This window comes from Macaca fascicularis, chromosome 6 (genome assembly GCF_037993035.2).
Source record: "Macaca fascicularis isolate 582-1 chromosome 6, T2T-MFA8v1.1".
NCBI classification, from domain to species: domain Eukaryota; kingdom Metazoa; phylum Chordata; class Mammalia; order Primates; family Cercopithecidae; genus Macaca; species Macaca fascicularis.
This window is the reverse complement of record NC_088380.1, coordinates 1,596,672-1,620,267: the sequence shown is the minus strand read 5'-3', so window position 1 is coordinate 1,620,267 and position 23,596 is coordinate 1,596,672. Positions and strand designations below refer to the sequence as shown.

The following is a 23,596-nucleotide window of genomic DNA, read 5'->3' as shown; positions in this document are numbered from 1 at the left end:
TGGGCCAGGCTGTGACAGCTGCTGCATTCAGGCACCTGCTCACGTTTGACCACTTGGCCTCTCTCCAGCCCCGCAGTGACTTTATTCATGATTTGCTAAACGTCTTCTCTGGCAATTTTGATCTTGAGGCCAAAGGAAAGGTGTCCCCCTCCTTTAGTAGGGCAGGCCATGTTTGAGCCGCATCCCACCGAGCTGGCCCCTCAGTGCTGGGTGCGAGGCCAAGGGAAATGTGTGCCCCTTCTTAGGACAGGCCATGTTTGAGCCGCATTCCGCTGAGCTGGCCCCTCAGTGCTGGGTCTGTTCACGTGACCCTGTGGCTCTTTGCAGTTGCCCGTTTAACGCTTGTTCCACTTTAAGGGACAGTCGTGTCCCCTGAGTGAGGCTCAGAGACCTCTGGGCAAACTTCCTTGGCTCCCAGAGTGGGGGTGGGGGTGGCGTGGGCTCCTGGGACCCAGACCCAGTGCCCGGCAGCCGGGCAGCAACTTATGGATCACGTGTGCCATCTGGGCCACGGTGGGCTGTGTGGGTCTGAGCCCAGCTGGACACACAGGTGGCTCAGAGGGGATGTTCTGTGTCACACACTCTGCCTAAGCCCCTGTGTGTCTGCAGACTCGGCCCGGCCAGCCCACGATGGCCCTGCATTCCAGCCCAGCCCACGCTTCATCACGAACACCGACCCCAGAAGGGATGGAGGGTCTTGGCCACGTGGTCCTGCCTATCTCGGTACCCACCGGCTCACTCTCGTGTGTCTGTCTTCTGCTTTCCCAGAGTTCCTCCCTGAACGAGACCAGCAGTGGCCTCTTCGACGTCTTCCTACGCTTCGTGTGCCACCACGCCGTGCGCATCGGGGGCAAGTGAGTCGGGTGGCCGGGTGCCATTGCCTAGCGGGTGGGTGGGCAGACTGGCAGGGCTTCTGCTCACCTCTGCCCTGCCCCTTCCCCACTGCCCTTCTCCCGGGGCCACCAGGGTCTCCTTTTCTGGCCCCCCACCCCTCCGGCTCCTGGGCTGCAGGTGCCCAAGGCCCCGGGAACATGGCCCAGCTTGCAGCTGCTGGAGCAGAGCAGATGCTACGTGAGGCCTGGAAATGGCAAGCGGGGCGTGGACTTGCTCCTGTGCGGAGGACGAGGGGTGTGGGGTGTGTCTGGGTTGGGGATGCGGCTGAGCGTTTGAGCCTGCAGCTTGTCAGCTCCAAGTTACTACTGACGCTGGACACCCCGCTGTCACACGCTGTATCTCTCTCTCCATATACAAGAGGATTTTATCTGATTCTCATTCCCGTCCCTGTCGCGTGACCCCCGCAAGGGCACGGGCTCTTCTCTCTGTGGCTAGATTTCCCATCTGGAAAGTGGGGGGTTGACCGTGTAGTTTGCTCCTCTCGGGGGCTCTGTGCTGGCCATGGGGCAGGTGGCCTGGGATAGCTCAAACTCCTGACCTCAGGTGATCCACCCACCTTGGCCTCCCAAAGTGCTGGGATTACAGGCGTGAGCCACCACGCCTGGCTGGAAAGCCTCTTTTTAAGGTGACCGCCTACAGCACTTCCCAAAAATAACAGGTCTTGTTTTTGCAATAGGCTGCAAGTGTCTCTTAGCAACAGGAGTGGGCATCCTATGGGCTCTGGGGATGGCTGAGGGTCACGTGGCAGCCATGCCTTCTACGTGCACCTTCAGGTTCCAAGGGGTTATTCTGCTCTCACTGTTTGTCTGAAAATGCACCCTTGGCGTCCTTGTTTGTTTGGAGAGTGTCTGCGTCTCGTTGGTTGTGGTGAAACCAGGGGCAAGGCTGTATGGGTTGGCACACAGCTGCTACATGTAGGGCTGTGAACTTTCACCGTGGATAAATTCCTTGAAAAGAAAGGAGTCCAGTTAAGCATTCCTTCCGGGTCAAGTGTCTGGTTCTGTGAATAAACTCGAAGATTTAAGAAACCTTAATGAAAGAAAGCCTTGATGGTTGAGAACAAGGATGTGGTCACAGCTGTGGCTGGATCTGCGCTAAGCCGCCCCAGTTCGCAGTGAGAGTGGGCGCGGGGATTGTGTTCAGAGGTCTCGTCTGGTGTGTTTGTGAGGTGTCTGCCGGCTGAATGGTAGATGTGTTGTTGTGTGTGGAGGTGATGTGTATGAGGGTCTGTGTGTGGTTCTGTGTGAGTATACACATGTCCACACATGCCCCACCCATCGCTTACCTGCGTCTTCCCGCCCCAGGTCCTACGTCCAGTGCCAGGGGATCCCGCAGGGCTCCATCCTGTCCACGCTGCTCTGCAGCCTGTGCTATGGCGACATGGAGAACAAGCTGTTTGCAGGGATGCGGCGGGACGGGTGAGGCCTCCTCTTCCCCAGGGGTCTTGGGTGGGGGACGATTTGCTTTTAACGTGTTCAGTATTAATATTCCTGGTGCTCTGGATATCATGACTGCTCTGTCTTGAGGAACCAGACAAGGTTGCAGCCCCTCCTTGGTGTGAAGCCACACAGGAGGGGTTGCACAGCCTGAGGACTGCGGGCTCCATGTGGACTCTGTCCAGCGGCCGTGTCCAGAGGCCTCGGGGCTCAGCAGGCAGGAGAGCCACTGCCCTGCATGACGCACGTGTGAATTCAACACCGAGGAAGCACACAGCTTCCATCACATCCACCCGGGTTCCTTTAGGGTCCTCGGGGACACAGGCTGGTGCAGCCTGAGGCTCCGCATCTCCCGGCAGGCCCTCAACAGGTGGCCTGGACTGGGCGCCCCTTCAGCCCATTGCCCATCCCACTTGCATGGGGTCTACACCCAAGGACGTCACACGCCTAAATATTGTGCCAACCTAATGTGGTTCAACTCAGCTGGCTTTTGTTGACAGCAATTACTTTTTTTTTTTTTTAATACTTTTAAGTTCTAGGATACATGTGCACAACGTGCAGGTTTGTTACATATGTACACATGTGCCATGTTGGTGTGCTGCACCCGTTAACTCGTCATTTACATTAGGTATTTCTCCTAATGCTATTCCTCAACCTTCCTCCCACCCCGCGACAGGCCCCGGTGTGTGATGTTTCCCACCCTGTGTCCAAGTGTTCTCATTGTTCAATTTCCACCTATGAGTGAGAACATGCAGTGTTTGGTTTTCTTTCCTTGGAATAGTTTGCTGAGAATGATGGTTTCCAGCTTCATCCATGTCCCTGCAAAGGACATGAACTCATCCTTTTTTATGGCTGCATAGTATTCCATGGTGTATATGTGCCACGTTTTCTTAATCCCGTCTGTCACTGATGGACATTTGGGTTGGTTCCAAGTCTTTGCTATTGTGAATAGTGCCGCAATAAACATACATGTGCATGTGTCTTTATAGCAGCATGATTTATAACCCTTTGGGTATATACCCAGTAATGGGATGGCTGGGTCAAATGGTATTTCTAGTTCTAGATCCCTGAGGAATTACCACACTGTCTTCCACAACGGTTGAACTACTTTACACTGTAGAAGTGTTCTGGTGCTGGAGAGGATGTGGACAGCAGTTACTTTTTTTATGAAAATAATATCATTGAACAAGCAGTTAGTGAAGGATGCGTCAGGAAGCCTGCAGGCCATACGGCCATTTCTCTCGAAGTCTCCGGATTTTTCCTGTGCTTCTTTTGAAACTCTAGCTCCTATTATAGCATGTATAGCGGATCAAGGTTCTTCTTCATTAAGGTTCAAGTTATAGATTGAAATACGTTTATGTAACAGAAACAAAAATTTCTTGTATACACAGCTTGCTCTGGGACTTGGAGGGAAGTGTCCTTGAGCTGGCGGCACCCTGGTCAGCCCTCTGGTACATGGTCACGGGGCGCCGGGCTTGGGCCTGAGGGTTGCACAGTGCACCGTGCCCCGCTTCCTGGGGGCAGGATCTGGGTCTCGGATGATGCTGAGAACCACAGTTGCCCTGCTGGTAAAGGGCACCATGTGGCTCAGAAGGGGCGAGGTTCCCGGCCCAACATTCTTACCATCTTCAGTTATTTTTCCCTAAGAGTCTGAGAATTGGGGCCGCACCTGGCGGCCTTTGTTCACCTCTAGCTGGTGCGGAATTGCACAAGCCGGTGCTGAGCACCGAGTGCTTGTAATGAATGAGGAATTGCTCTGTCAGTGAACTGCAGAGAGCACGTCTGTTGGAAAGAAATTTAAGTTTTTGATTTAACCGCTTTGGAGAATGTTACTTTATTTTTGCCTGTGTAAATTGTTTGACATTCAGTCCCTCGTAGACAGATACTACGTAAAAAGTGTAAAGTTAACCTTGCCCGTGTATTTTACTCTATTTCAGGCTGCTCCTGCGTTTGGTGGATGATTTCTTGTTGGTGACACCTCACCTCACCCACGCGAAAGCCTTCCTCAGGTGAGGCCCGTGCCGTGTGTCTGTGGCGACCTCCACGGCCTGTGGGCTTTGCAGAGTTGAGCCCTCCGTGTCCTGCCCCTGGCACCGCAGCGTTGTCTCTGCTGGGTCCTGTCTCTCTGCCGGTGCTGGATCCGCAAGAGCAAAGGTGCCTGGTCGTGCACCCCGGCCTGGGGGCACAGGGGCACCTTCGGGAGAGAGTGGGTCCCGCGGAGATGCACCCAGGTTACGCACATGGTGAGTGCAGGCGGTATCCTGGCTCCTGCCACTCTCTGGAAAGTCTTCAAGCGTGGCGGCTCCTGCGGCCCCAGTGAGACCCCCCGGAGCTGTGCACAGGGCCTGCGGACCCAGACGGCAGCCTCCTCCCCAGGGTGCGCCCGAGCCTGCGGAGAGCAGGAGCTGCCGAGTGAGCTGGCCCACAGCGTTCGCTGCAGTCACGTTCCCGCGTGGGGTGGTTTGGGATTGGCGGGAGAATTTGGATTCGCCGAGTCGTGCTGTCTTGAACCACAGAGATGGCGAGGAGTGGGTCTCAGAGTTGATTTTTGTGGCTCCAACTAAAATCAGGCACAGGGAACCTGGTTTCAGCACAGGGGGTTGTCCAAGGTGGTCCCCCTCAAGGGCGCCCCACAGAGCTTGCTTTAAAGTGCGATTTGACAAGGGATGAGAAACCTTGAAAGCTGTAAACGGAACCCTCAGAAAATGTGGCCGCCGGGGGTGGTTGTGGGTGCTTTGCTGGGCTGTGTTTGTGAAAACCTGTTCGAACCGCCCTCCAAGTTCACCCTCCAGGGCCGCCCGGGCTGGGGGCATGCCCCGCGTTCCCGTTAGTGCTGCAGCCTGTAGCACAGCAGGCCGCGCACATTTAAATCACAGCAGGCCGCGCACATTTAAATCCACTCAGATTCACTCAGGACCAACCCAGGTCCCAGGCAACTGAGGGCTCAGGAGTCCTGAGGCTGCTGAGGGGACGGAGCCGATGGGGAACGCTGCTTCTGTGTGGCAAGTTCCTGAGGGTGCTGGCCCGGGAGGTGGCTCAGAGTGTACGCTGGGGTCCCCCCGGGGACAGAACTCTCTCAGGAGATGAGTCGGCAGCCACATCACAGGAAGGGGTGGCCGTGGGGAGCTGGGAATGCACCAGGGGAGCTGAGCAGCCGGCCGAGGTCCCGGGGCCAGGCTGCAGGAAGGGCAGGGGGACGCCCGGGGCCAGAGCAGAGGCCTCAGGAAGGGCAGGGGGACGCCTGGGGCCAGAGCAGAGGCTGCAGGAAGGGCAGGGGGACGCCCGGGGCCAGAGCAGAGGCTGCTGGGCACAGGGGATCTCCCTGAGCTGGGTGGGCAGGATCATGACCTGCTGAGGGAACCTCCTTGACGTCCGGTGGGGGAACCTCCTTGACGTCCGGTGGGGGAACCTCCTTGATGTGAAGCTGATGGTTGGTGTTGCCCAGCTCAGAGCCCAGCCGGGTCCCACTCCTGAGCGTGAAGTCAGAACCCTCCCCTGCGTCTGAAGCACAGCAGATGCCTTCAGGGCCTCTAGGAGAAAACAGGCAAAGTCATTGAGCAATGTCTTAAAAGAAGAGTGGTGTGGTGAGAATTTCTTGTCCAGATTTTAGTCTGCCCCAGATGAGTCTTTGTAACAGGATCGTGGTCTTGCCATGGGGACACATGAGATGGACCATCACAGAGGCCACTGGGGCTGCACCTCCCGTCTGAGTCCTGGCTGTCCCAGGTCCCGGCCAGGTTCCTGCGCGCTCACCTACCTGTCCTGCCCAGGAGACAGGGCAAGCACCGTGAAGTCTGGAGCAGGGCTGAGTCCAGGCCCTTCAGAGCTGCTGCCAGGCCCAGCACCCCTCTCCAGATCACCACTTCTCCGGGGTTTTCCAAAGCATTTAACAAGGGCGTCAGGGCACCTCCTGGGTGACGGCCCCGCATCGGGGGGCTGACGTCGCGCCTCTGCCTTAGGACCCTGGTCCGAGGTGTCCCTGAGTACGGCTGCGTGGTGAACTTGCGGAAGACAGTGGTGAACTTCCCTGTGGAAGACGAGGCCCTGGGTGGCGCAGCTTTTGTCCAGCTGCCGGCGCACGGCCTGTTCCCCTGGTGCGGACTGCTGCTGGACACCCGGACCCTGGAGGTGCAGAGCGACTACTCCAGGTGAGCACACCTGGCCGGAAGCGGAGCCTGTGCCCGGCAGGGACAGATGGTGCTGCAGGGACGTCCCGTCCACCCCTGCTTCCGTGTGGGGCAGGCGACTGCCAATCCCAAAGGGTCGGAGGCCACAGGGTGCCCCTCGTCCCATCCAGGGCTGAGCAGAAATGCGTCTTTCTGTGGGAGTGAGGGTGTCACAAGGGGAGAGGTTTTCTGTGCTATTTTTGTAAAAGGAAATTGTGCACCAGACCTGGGAACACTGAGGTGTCCTCAGAGAGCAATCTGGATCTGAACCCGAGACGCCCGGGCCCTGCTGGGTGTGAGTCTCTCCAAACCCGAGACACTGGGGCCCTGCTGGGCTTGAGTCTCTGCGAACCTGAGACACTGGGGCCCTGCTGGACGTGAGTCTCTCCACTGTGAGGCCCACACTCCGAGGCTCATCCACAGTCTACATGATGCCATGAGTTCATGATCACGTGTGACGCATCAGGGGACAGGGCTGTGGTGTGTGGGGGTCTCTACAAAAATCTGGGGTCTCATTTCTCCTGAGCCTGAGAGCTCATGGCCCCACCTCAGGCTCAGACACAGATGGATTGAAGATGGACACAGATGCAGAAATCTGTGCTGTTTCTCACCATTCCAGGCTAGGCGCGGTGGCTCACACCTGTAATCCCAGCATTTTGGGAGGCCGAGATGGGTGGATCACTTGAGGCCAGGAGTTTGAGACCAACCTAGCCAACATAGTGAAACTCCGTTTCTACTTAAAAAGTACAAAAATTAGCCTGGCATGGTGGCGCACGCCTGTAGTCTCAGCTATGCGGGAGGCTGAGGCAGGAGAATCACTGAGGCTCAGGAGAGGTTGAGAATCATTGAGAATCAGGAGAGGTTGCAGTGAGCTGAGATCACACCACTGTACTCCAGCCTGGGCAACAGAGCGAGACTTCACCTTAAAAAAAGGCAAAAAGTATCAGCATTCCAAAACCATGGTGGACAGGTGCTTTTTATTCTGTCCTTCAATAATATCCACTGGTGCTGTGCTAGAGGCCGGAACTGGGGGTGCCTTCCTCTAAAAGGCACGGCTTCATGGGAAGAGAAATAAGGGATTTTTAAATCCCTTACTGGATGATTGTTAAACCAGTGGTTTAAACTGGGGTCCTGTCATTCTGAGTTAACAGTCCGGATCTGGACTTTGCCTCTTTCCAGAATGCTCCCTGGGGTTTGCTTAACAGGGAAGCAGCAGGTGCGGACACCCTCATGTTGGGGGAGTGGCAGGTGTAGATGCCCTCGTGCATGGTGCCCAGCACATCCCTGCTGCAGCTCCCTCCCCACCAGGACACCGGTCCCCTGTGCTCCCCACAGTCCCTGTTTCCCCCTCCCAGCCTCACCTGATCCTGGCCTCTGCTGGCTTTGTCTGGGTGATTTGCAGATTTCCTGGGCTCCCGGCACCTCCTTGCCTCTCCCTAGGCGCCTCTGCAGCACTGGCCATACCATCAGCCGTGAACTGTCCACTGTTTATTTTGCTCCCCATGAAATGTATTTTTTAGGACAGGCACCCCTGGTTCCGGCCTATGGCACAGCATCAGTGAATGTTACTGAAGGACAAAGCAGACAGACAAACGAATCAGGAAAATGGGTTCTCTCTGAACACATTGCAAAGCCACAAAGGCTAGTGCAGGATGGGTGGGCATCAGGTCGTCAGATGTGGGTTCAATGCCAGAATATTCTGTGCTCCCAAAGGCCACTTGGTCAGAGTGCCTGCTTGCAGAGGTGGTTGTAAAAGCTCAGCAGTAGAGGCAGTGGTTCGCCGCACTCGGGGTGAACACACGTCCTCTGTGTCTGAAGCATACAAAGGCTTGAAGGGCATCTGGGAGAAGAAAACAGGCAAGATGATTAAGAAAAGTGAAAAAGGAAGAGTGTTAAGATGGGAATTTTCTTGTCCAGATTTTAGTCTCCCAAACCACAGCTTAGATGGCAGAATGTGGTGAGAAGTGATGGACAGTACAATAGAACAAAACGGAAGCCCTACCTCTCAGAAACGTGTGTTAAATGTGGCATGTGGCACAGCTGACGGAAAAGAGAGTGTGTGTTTAATTTTGTTTTCTGAGAAAACTGACTGGAAGCAAATAAGTTGTGTCTTTACAACATGTACCAGAGCAGATTCTAGGTAGAAGAGGAATGACGTGCAAACAACAGCAGCAACAGAAACAAAACGGAAGACTCAAAGGGAAGGGAGGTGAACGTTCCCTGATTTGGTGTTGGGGAAGGACACGGAGGGAGGTAGATGAAACCAGTGAGGCAACAGCTATTGCTTTCACGCAGAGGAACTCAGCTTGCCTGAGCCGCAGTGAAAATGGCTGTTCCCTGGAGCATTTGTGCACATGATTTATTTAAGGCACTCTGTGAGGTCCTGCACATTCATCCTCTCACTTTGTTCTCCTAACCACCTGAGAGGTAGATGAAGAAGGCCTCCAGGGTAGCACCCAGCTGGCAAGGGGCGTGTGTGATTGCAGCCTGGCCTGCTGCTCTGGGGCCCTTGCTCCGCCTGAGGACCCCACACAGGTCAGACCCACAGGCTCGGGGCTAGCCGGAGCCCAAGGTTGTGTTGGTGACAACTGTGAAGGAAGAAATGGACATCTGATGCACACTTGGGAAGGTTCTACCAGCAGCATCAAAGAAATGCGTGTGAAACTGACAGCGAGACCCGTCCTTTGTGCTGGCTCCTTTTCTGGGCTTCCCAAGAGCCAGCATCAGGGTGAGGCAAGTTGGAAAGACTTTTCTGGAAAGCAGCTTGTTTGCATGGAAGTCCTTACAATGTCCTGTGTTTTCCCAGTAATTCCACTTCTGAAGTGACCAGACATTATCACGGGTCTTATTTCCCATTTCCAGTGCTCCAGGTATGGGGGAGGGGGGGATTGCCACAGCAAGTCGCCAACCCGCCCAAATCCAGGGCTAAGCAGATACTATGTATCACAAAACTTAACTCTGCTGTTAGACATGTTTTCAAAGAATTTTTGAAGAATGTTTAATGGCACAAAACGTTTATTTCAATGTAGCAGTGTTCAAAGCTGGATGTAAAAGAACGCAGCCCAGGGAGCCCGCTGTGGATGTCACGTGTGTTCGTCTTTGGACACGGATGTACACGGGCAGTGAGTGGTGGCAGGGCCCTAGAGGACGTCGGTGGGATGCCTCCATCCTGCCCCTCTGGAGATACCCTGTGTGTGCCACGTGCACTCACTGGAGCCCTCTTTAGCTGGCGCCACCTGGCTCTTCCATCCATGAGATTCAAACACAGTGAGATTCCCCATGCCCGACTCAGTGTTCTCCCACAGAGAAGCTGAGTCACACCCGTGTCCGCTCGAGGGACGCCTGGGAGTCAGGGCTCCATAGTTTATTATGTATTTTTGGCCGAGTTATGTGCAGATCTCATCAGGGCAGATGATGAGTGCACACACACGGCCGTGCAAGGCTTGGATACACTCAACATCACTAGCCACGTCCTGGTGGAGTCTGGCCATGCAGGGTCCGGATGGCGTGTAGCGTTTTGAGTCCACGGAGAGAGCACCCGACTCCCTCAGGCTACAGCGCGTGCCCCAGGCAGGACAAGGAAGCAGGAGGAAGGCAGGAGGCTCTTTGGAGCAAGCTTTGCAGGAGGGGGCTGGGTGTGGGGCAGGCACCCGTGTCTGACGTCCCCCCTGTGTCTCAGCTACGCCCGGACCTCCATCAGAGCCAGTCTCACCTTCAACCGTGGCTTCAAGGCCGGGAGGAACATGCGTCGCAAACTCTTTGGGGTCTTGCGGCTGAAGTGTCACAGCCTGTTTCTGGATTTGCAGGTGAGCAGGCTGACGGTCAGCACAGAGTTCAGAGTTCGAGAGGCATGTGTGTTACTGTGTGCACGCATGTGTACGTGTGTGTGTGCGTGCCTGCAAGGCTGACGGTGACTGGCTGCACATAAGAGTGCACATGTGCGCAGATGCACGCGAGCCATACGTGTGTGTGTACATGAAGGCATGGCAGTGTGTGCACAGGTGTGCAAGGGCACAAGTATGAATGTGCACATGCAAATGCATACCTGATGTGCATGTGTGTTCATGTGCATTCGTGTGGGATTCATGTGAGGTGCATGCGTGTGGGTGTGCGGTGTGAGTAGCATGTGTGCACATAACCTGTATCAAGGGCCCCTCATGTTCACCCTGCTAGGTCCTCAGCACCAGCGCCCCTCCTTACAGGGTGAGATGGGGTGGATCCCCACAGGAGAGGGGGAGTGGATGCCCACAGGAGAGGGGGAGTGGACACGGACGCCCACAGGAGAGGGGAGTGGACATGGACGCCCACAGGAGAGGGGAGTGGACACGGACGCCCACAGGAGAGGGGGAGTGGACACGGACGCCCACAGGAGAGGGGAGTGGACACGGACGCCCACAGGAGAGGGGAGTGGACACGGACGCCCACAGGAGAGGGGGAGTGGACGTGGACGCCCACAGGAGAGGGGGAGTGGACACGGATGCCCACAGGAGAGGGGGAGTGGACGCCCACAGGAGAGGGGAGTGGATGCAAATGCCCACAGGAGAGGGGAGTGGACGCCCACAGGAGAGGGGGAGTGGATGCCCACAGGAGAGGGGAGTGAACACCCACAGGAGAGGGAGTGGATGCAGATGTCCAGACGGGACAATGCTCTCAGGACTGCAACTTCAGAGCCACAGCCCACTGGGGCCTGGGACCCTGTCTCACCCTATAAGGAGGGGTGCTGGTGCTGAGGACCTATCAGGGTGAACATGAGGGGCCCTCGATACAGGTTATGTGCACACATGCTACTCACACTGCACACCTACATGCATGCACCTCACGTGAATGCCGCATGACTGCACACGAACACATGCATGTCAGGTATACATTTGCATGTGCACATTCATACTTGTGCCCTTGCACACCTGTGTACACACTGCCATGCCTTCACTCCCCCTCTCCTGTGAGGGTCCACATCCACTTCCCCTCTCCTGTGGGCGTCCACTCCCCTCTCCTGTGGGCATCTGTGTCCACTCCCCTCTCCTATGGGCATCTGTGTCCACTCCCCTCTCCTGTGGGCATCTGCGTTCACTCCCTCTCCTGGTGCCTTCCCTTTTTGGCCAAGCCTCGGAGGCAGGCAGACGACAGGGAGTCCTGACTCCCCCAGGGTGGTTGACAGCTGCCGGGTGAGGGTCAGGCCGGATTTCACTGGCGAGAGGGATGGTTTCTTGTCAAAATGTTCCTCTTTCTTGTGCCATCTGAATGGATGATAAAGTAAAAAGTAAAAACTTAAAATCCCAGAGAGGTTTCTGCCGTTTCTCACTCTTTCCTGGCGATTCTAGGTGAACAGCCTCCAGACAGTGTGCACCAACGTCTACAAGATCCTCCTGCTGCAGGCCTACAGGTGAGCCGCCACCAAGGGGGCGCAGGCCCAGCCTCCAGGGACCCGCCGCGCTCTGCTCGCCTCTGACTGGGGGCTACACCTGGGTTTTAGGGGCAAGGAGTGTCTTATGTTTTCAGCGGTGCTGCTGCCTCTGCCCTGTTCTGTGTTCGCGTGGCTCTGTGCAAAGCGCCTGTTCTCCGTCTCTGGGTAGTGCTAGGAACCGACGTGGCCCCAGGTGTCCCCGCTGTGCCTGTGCACTGACTGTGGGACCTCATGGAGGCCAACCCAGGGCAGGAGGGGCATGGAGTAAAGAGATGTTTGTGGGGAGTCTTAGCAGAGGAGGCCGGGAATGTGTCTGAACAGTAGGTGGGAGATCAGACACCGGGAGGATTTGGGGTCTCAGAGAGCAAAGAGGGCCGAGGTGGGTGCAGATGAGGGTTGCTGTCCCCACCCCCGGGAAGGTGCAGCAGAGCTGTGGCTCCCCACACAGCCCGGCCGGCACCTGTGCTCCGGGCATGGCTGTGCTCCTGGAACATTCCCTGTCATGGCTGGTCAGGGGGCCCCCCTGTCAAGAATCAACAACTTTATCACAAAAGAAAGGGCCAATCTGTGGAGGCCACAAGGCCAGCTTCTGCCTGGCGTCAGGGCAGGTGGTGGCACAAACCTCTGGGCTGTACCAAATGGTAGTCGGGCACCACAGGCCCGGGCCTCCACCTGAACAGGCCTCCCGAGCCACTGGGAGCCGAGTGCCAGGAGTCCGAAGCCCTCGCCCCATGAGGGCTGAGAATGAGTGTGAGAATTTGTGTTACCCAGGGCCAGGGCCAGGGCTGAGGCCGTGCACACTTGATGTGAAACGAGGTCGTCTACCGTGGGAACCCAGCGAGGGCTCACGGGAGAGATTTTCCGTTACAAGGTCACCCCACGAAGGTGGTTTTTAACCCGAGTGCTTGTGCCTTCGTGCTCTGGCAGGGAGAGCAGAGCCGCAGCTGCGTGTTACCGCCTTTGCGCTGGCTCCAGAGACTCGGGACCAGGCTCTCTGTTCCAGGGTGCGTCCGGCTCAGGCCGCCCTCCTCTGTCTTCTCTCTCTGCCTCGAGTCTTCCCTCGTTTGCGTCTCCCTGACGTGTGCCTGGGCCCTCATGCAAGCCGCTTAAATCCTTCTGGAAACCGGTGGAGTGTGCTGGAGACAGGAGCCGCTGAGGACGGGAGGTGTCTGGCACCGTGGTCGACCCCAGGGTCCAGCTGGCGTGCTTGGGGCCTCCTTGGGCCACGATGAGGTCAGAAGAGTTTTCCCAGGCATGGGCCATGTAACCTGCCACCTGCTTCTCCCGTATTCAGCTCAGCCTTGTCGTCATTTCCCCACCAGGGTCCCTGGCTCCGAGGAGCTCCCGTAGAGGGCCTGGGCTCGGGCAAGGTGGCTGAGTTTTCCCACCCACGTGGGGGCGCTTGGGTAGTCGCTTGATTGGGTAGCCCTGAGGAGGCAGAGGTGCGATGAGCCACGGGCCATTTCCAGACACGGAGCCAGGCACCTGGAAGGCCCAGGAACCCCCTTCCCTCGAGGCAGGAGTGGGAGAACGGAGAGCTGGGCCCCGATTTCACAGCAGCCAGGCTGTAGCAGGCGAGGCTGTGGTGGTCTGTGTGGCACTGGGGGTGGGACCTGACTCCAATCCGCTGGGGCTCAGCCTTCCCGGCCCCTGCTGGCCACGCCTCCACACGGGCGGGGGGCGGATGCCCTGACCTCTAGCAGGTGGCTTTTTCTCCCTTTGGAAGAGAGCCCTTCACCCATGCTAGGTATTTCCCTCCTGGGTCAGGAGTGTGACCCTGTGGCAACCCCGGTACCTTAGGCACATTTGTTTGTTTAAAACACATTCTGGGCCTGGCTTCCCTTGTTGCTAAGTGGGGAGAAGACATCCCACCTCAGCAGAGTTATTCAGAGGCTGAAACCCGAGTGCTGGCCTAACTGGTGGGATCTCAGGTCATTCCAGAAGGGGCTTCGGCAGTCGGTGAGACCAGGTACACAGGTGTCCTGATCACACACACGTGGGCACATGTGCACATGTGCTGTTTCATGGTGGCCAGGTCCATGCACACCTGCCCCAAAGTCCCAGGAAGCTGAGAAGCCAAAGAAGGAGGCTGACAGGGCTGGTGCGGTGGCTCACACCTGTAGTCCCAGCACTTTGGGAGGCCGAGGTGAGAGGATCGCTTGAGCCCAGGAGTTTAAGGCGAACCTGGGCAACATAGTAGGACCCCATCTCTATGAAAAATAAAAACAAAAATTAGCTGAGTGTGGTGGAGTGCGCCTGTAGTTCCAGTACTTGGGAGGCTGAAGTGGGAGGATGGCTTGAGCCCAGGAGGTGGAGGTTGCAGTGAGCTGAGATCACCCCACTGTACTGCAGCCTGGGTGACAGAGCGAGACCCCGTCTCAGCAACAGAAAAGACTGACAAATGCAGTTTCTTGGAAAGAAACATTTAGTAGGGACTTAACCTACACACAGAAGCCAAGTCGGTGTCTCGGTGGCAGTGAGATGAGACGATGGGTCCCCGCACCATCGCCTCAGACACAGGGTTTACGCACCACAGGGGTGGGGTGGCTCAGAAGGGATGCGCAGGACGTTGATACACGATGACATGAAGGTTGTTTGACGAAGGGCAGGATTTACGGTAAGTACCTTCTGGTTCACAAGGAACAATGGATAAGCTGGAAACCTTAGAGGCCTTCCCAGAACAGGAGCTAATCAGAAGCCAGCATGGCAGGTTAGCATCCAGGATGGAGCTGCTTCAGCCTCCACATGTGTGTGCGTTCATACAGACGGTGCACAGAAACGCACAGAGTACCTGTGCACGCCCACAGACACGCAGGTACTTGCACACACAAGCACACACACAGACATGCACGCATGCATCCGTGTGTGTGCACCTGTGCCCACGAGGAAACCCATGCACATGCCTTCATGCCTGCACACACGCACTGGCGGGCCCGTACCCACACCCGTGAGCACCGTCTAATTAGGAGGCCGTTCCTCTGACGATGTCCGCCATCCCCTTAGGTTCCACGCGTGTGTGCTGCAGCTCCCATTTCATCAGCAAGTCTGGAAGAACCCCGCGTTTTTCCTGCGTGTCATCTCTGACACGGCCTCCCTCTGCTACTCCATCCTGAAAGCCAAGAACGCAGGTACGCACAGGTGCCTGGCCTCAGTGGCAGCAGTGCCTGCCTGCTGGTGTTAGTGTGTCAGGAGACTGAGTGAATCCGGGCTTAGGACATTCTCACCCCTTTTCGCATCGGGAAGTAGTTTAACCCGACCACCGGCAGGCCCGTCTGCCTGCCCTCTCGTGGGGTGAGCAGAGCACCCGATGGAAGGGACAGGAGCTGCCTGGGAACTGCCGTCCTTCCCACTTTGCTCTGCCTGGGGAAGTGCCGGGAGGGCTGGTCTCTCCTGCTTGCCCCATGGTGGGATTCGGGGGGCCTGGCCTCTCCCGTTTGCCCTGTGGTGGGATTGGGCTGTCTCCTGTCCATGGCACTTAGGGCCCCTGTGCAAACCTAGGCCAAGGGCTTAGGAGGAGGTTGGGCCCAGGCCCCACCCCTCTCAGGAGCAGAGGCCGTGCGTCCCCACCGCAGAGCCCCGGGCTGTCCTCTGCTCCCCGGTCACCATCCTCTGCCTCTGGACACTTTGTCCAGCCTCAGGGAGGTTTCTGATCCGTCTGAAATTCAAGCCACGTTGAACCTGCCATCCTGAGCTTAAGAGCTTCTACTTTCTGTTATTTCTGTGTTGTGGAAATTTCACTTGGAGAAGCTGAAGGAAACATTTCAGTAGTGACTCCTGCGGTGCTTGGGTCGGGGCAGCTGGAGATGGAGCCGCCCCGCAGACCGTCGGGTGTGCGCAGCTCTCCGGTGTCTCCCGGGAGGGGAGCTGGGCTGGGCCTGTGGACTCCTCAGCCTCTGTTTGTCCCCCAGGGATGTCGCTGGGGGCCAAGGGCGCCGCCGGCCCTCTGCCCTCCGAGGCCGTGCAGTGGCTGTGCCACCAAGCCTTCCTGCTCAAGCTGACTCAACACCGCGTCACCTACGTGCCACTCCTGGGGTCACTCAGGACAGGCAAGTGTGGGTGGCGGCCAGTGCGGGCCCACCTGCCCAGACACCATCCTCGAACGCCCTTTGCAGGGTGAGCAGCCTCAGATGCTGCTGCAATGCAGATGCCCCGGGCCTGGCCTTGGGGCTGGAGCCATGCTGGCGGCCCTGTGTGATTAAATGCCCGTGTCCCCAGGCCATGGAGCCTGGCAGGGTCCACGACTTCCTGAACCCCTGCCTCCCATCTCAGGGCAGATCCCCACCCGTGGGAACCTTCTGACCCCTGACCTGTGTCCTCTCACAGCCTCTGCCCTGGCTGCTGCCCTGATACCCCCATGGGGTCCTGAGCTCCTGGGTCTTTCTTTAAGTTCTCTCCCGCCCTGGCGCTCCAGCATCACCCTGGTGGAGGGGTGTCTGTCCCTTCACTGAGGTTCCCACCGCCCAAGGCCACGAGGTGCAGGCCCTGCCTGCCCGGCCGCCCACACGTCCCAGGAGGGCTGGAGGATGCCCGCTCTGGCCTCTTCCTGAACAGAGTCTGATTTTGGCCCCGCAGCCCAGACGCAGCTGAGTCGGAAGCTCCCGGGGACGACGCTGGCTGCCCTGGAGGCCGCAGCCAACCCGGCACTGCCCTCAGACTTCAAGACCATCCTGGACTGATGGCCACCCGCCCACAGCCGGGCCGAGAGTGGACACCAGCAGCCGTGTCACGCTGGGCTCTACATCCCAGGGAGGGAGGGGCGGCCCACACCCAGGCCCGCACTGCTGGGAGTCTGAGGCCTGAGTGAGTGTCTGGCTGAGGCCTACATGTCCGGCTGAAGGCTAAGTGTCCGGCTGAAGGCTGAGTGTCCAGCACACCTGCCGTCCTCACTTCCCCGCAGGCTGGCACTCGGCTCCACCTGAGGGCCAGCTCCTCCTCGCCATGAGCCTGGCTTCCACTCCCCTCACAGGTTTAGTCCGTCCCCTACTTGCCGTTCTCCACCCCTCACCCTGACCTCCTTTGCCCTCCGCCCCCACCGTGCCAGTGGAGACCCTGAGAAGGAGCCTGGGAGCTCTGGGAATTTGGAGTGACCAAAGGTGTGCCCTGTTCACAGGCGAGAACTCTGCACCTGGATGGGGGTCCCCGTGGGCCACACTGGGGGGCTGTGGGAGTAAAATACTCAATATACGCGTTTTTCAGTTTTGAAAAAAAGCCTCATGTTTGAATCCTAATGTGCACTGCGTAGACTCCACTGTATGCGATTATGGAAGCGTATGAGTGAATGGCATGGTGATCAGTGCAGGCCCGTGGCCTGGCTGGGCCTGGGAGGTTTCTGATGCTGTGAGGCAGGAGGGGAAGGAGGGTCGGGGGTAGATGGTGGGAGCCCCCACCCTGGAAGAGGGAACAGTAAGTCCAGGCCCAAAGGACGGCAGGGATGATGGGGACCCAGCTTGGGTGGCGATGATGGGGGGGCCTGGCTTGGGCAGAGGGGATAACGGAGGGCCCAGTTGGGGTGGCGGGGATGATAGGGACCCAGCTTGGGTGGCGGGGATGATGGGGAAACCTGGCTGGGCCCCCTCCTCCCCTGCCTCCCACCTGCAGCTGTGGATCTGGACGTGCTTCCCTGGTGCACATCCTCTGGGCCATCAGCATTCATGGAAGTGGGGGGCAGGAGCATGACACCATCCTGTATAAAATCCAGGATTCCTCCTCCTGAGCCCCCCAACTCAGGTTGAAAGTCACGTTCCCCCTCTGGCTATTCTCTTCAGAGTGGACCAGGCGATTCTGATCTCTGAAGGGTGGGTAGGGTGGGGCAGTGGAGGGTGTGGACACAGGAGTCTTCAAGGTGGGGCTGGTGATGGTGGCCCATCCTCTTATCTTATCTCCCAATCTCGTCTCTCATCCTCTTATCTCGTCTCTCATCCTCTTATCCTCTTATCTCCCAGTCTCATCCCAGGGCGGGCGCCAGGCACGCAGTAGAACTGGACACCCGTCCTTCAGCAGACAGAAGGAACTGGAAGGATTGCAGAGAACGGGAGGGGCAGCTCAGAGGGACACAATCTTGGGGTGAAGAAACAGCCCCTCCTCGGAAGTTGGCTTGGGCCACATGACACCGAGGGCCCGGCGTGAGCGACTCCCGAGCCTTCCAGCAGGTCCCTGGTGGGGCCTTATGGTACGGCCAGGTCCTGCTGAGTGTGCCTTGGACAGGGCTTCTGGTGTGAGTGCAGCCCAGACGTGCCTGGTGCCGAGGTGGGGGCTTATGGCTGCTGGATATGGCCTCATTTATTGCTGCTGCTTCGGCGAGAGCCTAATGTGTTTATGGTGGGCCCAAGTCCACAGACCGTGTCATAAATGCACACTGATGCCTGGAGCTCCCGTATAGGAACTGTGACAAGGAGGGGCCCTTGGCAGCCTGGGGGCGCCTTTGCCCTGCAACCCGGAAGGGAGTGGCCCCGGGTGCCGTGGGCAGACGACCTCAGTGGGAGGTTGGACAGAACACGGTGGGGACTCCTGGGAGCAGAGGCCGCTGCTCAGGCATACCTGGGTTTGAATCACAGACCAACAGGTCAGGCCATTGTTCAGTTATCCATTTTCTACAAAGCTCCAGAATCCTGTTTCTCCAGGTGCTTTTTGTTGAAATTTTACTCAGAATTACTTACATTTTTTGCTAAAGTATTAGACGCTTGAAAAAGGTATTTGCTTTGATATGGCTTAACTCACTAAGCACCTACTTTTTGATTTGTCTCTTTTTACTTATTAATTATTATTATTAGAGATGGAGTCTACTTTGTCACCCAGGTTGTAGTGCAGTGGCACAATCATGGCTCGCTGTAGCCACACACCCCCAGGCTCAAGTGATCCTCCCGCCTCAGCTTCCCAAAGTGCTGGGATTACAGGTGTGAGCCACTGCCCCTGCCTGGCACTTTTAAAAACCACTATGTAAGGTCAGGCATGGTGGCTCACACTTGTCATCCCAGTAGTTTGGGAAGCTGAGGCAGGATTGTCTGAGGCCAGGAGTTTGAGACCAGCATGGATAACATAGAGAGACCCCATCTCTACAACAAATACAAAAAGTTAGCCAGGGCCGGGCGCGGTGGCTCAAGCCTGTAATCCCAGCACTTTGGGAGGCCGAGACGGGCGGATCACGAGGTCAGGAGATCGAGACCATCCTGGCTAACGCGGTGAAACCCCGTCTCTACTAAAAAATACAAAAAACTAGCCGGGCAAGGTGGCGGGCGCCTGTAGTCCCAGCTACTCAGGAGGCTGAGGCAGGAGAATGGCGTAAACCCGGGAGGCGGAGCTTGCAGTGAGCCGAGATCGCGCCACTGCACTCCAGCCTGGGTGACAGAGCCAGACTCTGTCTCAAAAAAAAAAAAAAAAAAAAAGCCAGGTGTGGTGTCCAGCATCTGTAGTCCCCGCTGCTCGGGAGGCCGAGTGGGAGGATCGCTAGAGCCTGGAAGGTCGTGGCTGCAGTGAGCTGTGATTGTACCATTGCACTCCAGCCTGGGCAACAGAGTGAGACCCTGTCTCAAAAAAAAAGATGAAGGAGAAGAAGAGGAAGAAAAAGAAGGAAGAAGGAGAGAAGGAAGAAGGAGAAAAGGAAGAAGGAGAGGAGGAGGAGGAAGAAAGAAAAGGAGAAGAAGGCCTTCGAGGTGCTGGGTAGACTGTCAAACCTCAAGGCAAAATGAAAATAATGAAGTTTTAAAAGGAAAGGAAAACCCCAGCTCTTTGGACTTCCTTAGGCCTGAACTTCATCTCAAGCAGCTTCCGTCCACAGACAAGCATGTATGGAGCAAGTGAGTTCCAAGCAGAAAGGGAGGAGAAGCAGGCAAGGATGGAGGCTGTGGGGGATGCCAGCCAGGACCCCTGAAAGGGAGTGGTTATTTTCCTGCATCAGCGCCACGCTCCTGCCGGTCCTGCACCTGCTGTAACCCTCGATGTGGATTGGTGCCAGGTGCTCACCTGGGAAGGGTGCTTGCCAATCCTTGGTGGGTTTCAGAGGCCCCAGGCGTTTGTGGTAGGCAGAATTACAGTCCCTCCCCAAAGCTGCCCACGTCCTTCTCCTGGGACCTGTGAATGTGTCACCTGCATGGCAGAGGCTGGTGGAGGCTGCAGGTGGAGTCATGGCTGCCAGTCAGCCAATCTTAAGGTCATCCTGGATTATCTGGTGGGCCTGATGTGACCACAGGGGTCCCTAGAAGTGAGAGAGGGAGGCAGGGAAGAGTCAGAGAGGGGACGTGAGAAAGACCACTGACCACTGCTGGCTTTGAGATGGAGGAAGGGGCCCCCAGCTAAGGAATGGGGGCAGCTGCTCCATGCTGGAAAAGCAAGCAATCCTCCCCCATCCTGAGGGCATGCAGCCCTGCCCACCCTCGATTTCAGGCCAGCGGGACCCATTTCAGCTTTCTGGCCTCTAGAGCTGTAAGATAATTTGTTTGTGTGAAGCCACTAAGCTGCAGTGATGTGTTACAGCAGCACATGGAATACCAGTGCAGGGAAATGAACACAGGGACCGTCTCAGAATGAGACTCCCGGCCCACCCCTGGGGATCGTGTGGGACAGCTCAGGTGGCCTTGCTGCCGAGCGGGAGAGAGAAACAGAGTGGGGCTTCTAGCCTCCCTGCGTACTGGTCACCTGGAGTCATGATGAAATGTGCATGCTGGGACAGCAGAGCTCTTGTGCCCGTCCAGCTCCAATGGCCAAGGCTGCTGGCGGGTCCTCGCACTGACGGGCAGGGATGGAGCCTCTTCACCCTGGATCCAGCTTTGACCACGGCCCCTGGCGAGTGCAGGTCCCCCAGGTTTGTGGAGCCTGGTGCTGGGCATTCCACTGTGGCCTGCAGGAGGGTTGGACAGGTCTCCAAGGTGCCATCCGGAGGCAAAGGTTCCATGGTCCCATTTCTGCGGCCCCGGAGAGCAAGCATCACGACAGGCCTGGGCCTCACCTCAGCCTCATGCAGGCATGAAAGAACCGAGTCTTGCAGGAGGGGGACTGGCGGGCTTTCTCCTCTCTGACACGGCACAAAGCCCTGGGCTCGCCACCTGGAGTTGTGTGTCCCCAGCCCCTGTGTGGACGGGAGACTCATGCTCCCTGGCCATGGCAGTGGGGTCCTCTCTGTCAGGTCCCAGTCCCACCCCTGGTGGAAGGGGCTGCTTCCCTTGGAGCCGGGTGGGTGAGTCCTGGGGCAGCTCCAGTGCTGGCTGCACCCTCCATGACCTCCCGCCTCACTTCTCCTGCTGTTAGTCCTTCACGCATCCTCCCCTGGTTCTTAGTGACCTCAGACTCTACCCTGCGGATGAGCCCCATCAGGCTTTTGAAAACTGGACCCTGAATCTTGTTTTCCCGTCAGGTGCTCTCTGACTTCTCCGTGCCTGGCAAAGCAGCCCTGGGTTCACCCTCTGCCAGGAACCAGCTCACGGGACAGCCTGTTCTCATGTGACCACCACAGTCATGGTAGCTGTGTCCATCTCTGGGGTCGGCTAGCCTCATCTGCAGCTGGCTTTATTTCCAGTTCAACATGGCTGCCCCTGGAAGGGGACAGCCCCTGTGGAGCTACAGATCCTGTATTCCAACCACTTCCAGTCAGGTGATATGAGCATTTTGTTCCTGTCCCGACACTAGCCAGTCTGAGAGACCCGCCCCTGGAATGTTTTTCTCAAAAGGGTGGAGGACAAGTTGAAGGAGCTGAGTGTGGGGCGTGGCCACGCAGGGTCAGCCCGTCCAGTTCTGCTCTCACAGCCTGGCCCTTGTGCCCGCTCCCTGGATGGTGCTCGGGTACCTCCGCAGCCCATGAGGCCTCAACCCCTGGCCCTGAACAACCCTGGCAATGTGATGGGACAGACACACCTCTGCCACCCTTTGGGGCATCCATCTGTCCACCCATCATCACCTATTGGGCCACCTCTGTCCCTCCTCCTTTCTACCCATTTTTATCCATGGCTGCATCAGGCACATGGGTGGAGTGGCATTTTCTGGCTGCCCACCTAAGCATGTCCCAACCCCACAGCTGAGGGACCTGCCCACCTAAGCGTGTCCTGAACCCACCCACGGGGCAGGGGGAGCTGCCCACCCAAGCATGTCCTGAGCCCACAGCAGGGATACCTACCCACCTAAGCATGTCCTGAGCCCATGGGGTGGGGCAGGGCAGGAGGGAACTACCCACCTAAGCGTGTCCTGAGTCCACAAGGTGGGGCGGGGGGGGAGCTGCCCACCCAAGCATGTCCTGAGCCCACGTCGGGGGGAGCTGCCCACCTAAGTGTGCCCTGAGCCCACGGCAGGGGATGCTGCTGCTTCCAGCTCCCCCTATACAGAGTGCTGGGCAGAGCCCCAGCCCTCGTTAGGATGTGCTACACCCAAAAGTCTGATCCAGGATGGGAGCAGGGAGCACCTGCTCACATCCTAGTTATTTTCTAAGTATGGTACTGATGAAAATGTGAGCTCGGGTAAGTCTGAGTGGCTTCTCAGCACCCCTGCTGCCAACCGCTGCCTGTTTTTCTTGTCCGGGTCAATGAAGGACTTGCAGGCTCTATGGTGAGTGGGGGAAGGTGTCCCAAAAGCTGCCTTTGGGGACACATGCCCCTTGGCAGTGTTGGCTTCTGAGCAGGTTACTCCACCTTCTGCATGTGTGAGTTGTTGACACCATGGAACACAGCTGTTGCTTTGGCTTCTGGGGGCTTTCCTTTGGGGAACCACCCCCTCTCCACCCCACCCTCCAGGCTCTGCGATCACTCTTCCCTGCAATTTGATGTCTAGACCCCGAAGGGGGAGCATCTCACCCAGATCATGAACCAAAAGGATTTTGGAATGGTCACGGAGACGCCCTACTTAAAAAAGCTGAACAGTGTGGGCAGAGAGTCCCATGGATCCTGTGAACTCCTGGAGTCCTGAAGCCCACCCTGGACTTGGCCAGTTCTGAGAGCTGGTGAAGGACATTCGGTTTGAGTTTGTTTATGTCAGTTACAACGGAAAAGGCTGACTGGTAGACCCAAGCATGGAGTTGCGGCAAGATTGTGAGGTTGAACTGGGGGATGTCAGACTGTCCTCTGCAACAGCCCCATCTCACAGCGGACTGACTCCCTTTGTGACATGTTCGTCCTCAAGCACCCCGGCCTCACCACGGGTGTGGGGAGCATCACAACTGCAGGACAGAGGGACGCAGTGCAGCTCCCCCTGCCGTGGGCTCGGGACACGCTTAGGTGGGCAGCTTCCCCTGACATGGGCTCAGGACGTGCTTGGGTGGGCAGCTCCCCCCAGCCCCATGGGCTCAGGACGTGCTTAGGTGCTTAGGTGGGGTGCACTGGCGTTAACTGCATGTTTAGCACTCAGTTTATCTGCAGGTGGGTAGCGGTGCACATGCTTTTGTTTACTCTGGACCTGGGCTGGCCGTGGGCAAGGACGGGTTCCCGACAAGAATGCGTGTAATGGACGCTGGGAACCACGGCCGCGCCTTGTTGCCGGGATTTTTCAGCACCACGGACAGTGCTGCCTGGTCAGGAGCTCTTTTCAAAGGCGGGAGCAGGTGCCTTGGGTCTTCACAGGGCCTCTCCAGGCGGCAGGAAGCCAGGACCTGCAGGGCCTCCCTCCGTGTGGCGAGTCAGAGACCTGATCCCTGGCTCCGTGGTGCTTTTGCGGGGGAAGGAGGGGAGGAAAAAGGATGGGGAGGAAAGGGGGCAGGAGGGAGGAGGGAACAGAGGGAGAGG

At 57.4% G+C, this 23,596-nt stretch overlaps 1 protein-coding gene across 5 annotated transcripts in view; it reads left to right on the top strand.

Moving 5' to 3' along the window:
* Nucleotides 1-17,126, top strand: part of TERT (telomerase reverse transcriptase) — a 37,451-nt gene extending 20,325 nt beyond the window's left edge. For 2 of the 5 annotated variants that reach the window (XM_045393506.3, XM_045393505.3), the window contains 9 exons: nucleotides 769-854; nucleotides 2,199-2,312; nucleotides 4,268-4,339; nucleotides 6,290-6,478; nucleotides 10,176-10,302; nucleotides 11,818-11,879; nucleotides 14,904-15,028; nucleotides 15,809-16,013; nucleotides 16,473-16,853. In XM_045393506.3, coding sequence (XP_045249441.2) covers nucleotides 769-854; nucleotides 2,199-2,312; nucleotides 4,268-4,339; nucleotides 6,290-6,478; nucleotides 10,176-10,302; nucleotides 11,818-11,879; nucleotides 14,904-15,028; nucleotides 15,809-16,013; nucleotides 16,473-16,704 — 1,212 coding nt within the window. In that variant the 3' untranslated portion in view covers nucleotides 16,705-16,853. Of the gene's footprint in view, nucleotides 1-768; nucleotides 855-2,198; nucleotides 2,313-4,267; nucleotides 4,340-6,289; nucleotides 6,479-10,175; nucleotides 10,303-11,817; nucleotides 11,880-12,827; nucleotides 13,134-14,903; nucleotides 15,029-15,808; nucleotides 16,014-16,472 lie in introns of those variants that run through there. The other 3 variants (XR_006698624.3, XM_005556550.5, XM_045393507.2) reach the window with 3 other exon arrangements.
* The last annotated feature ends 6,470 nt before the right edge of the window (nucleotides 17,127-23,596 follow it).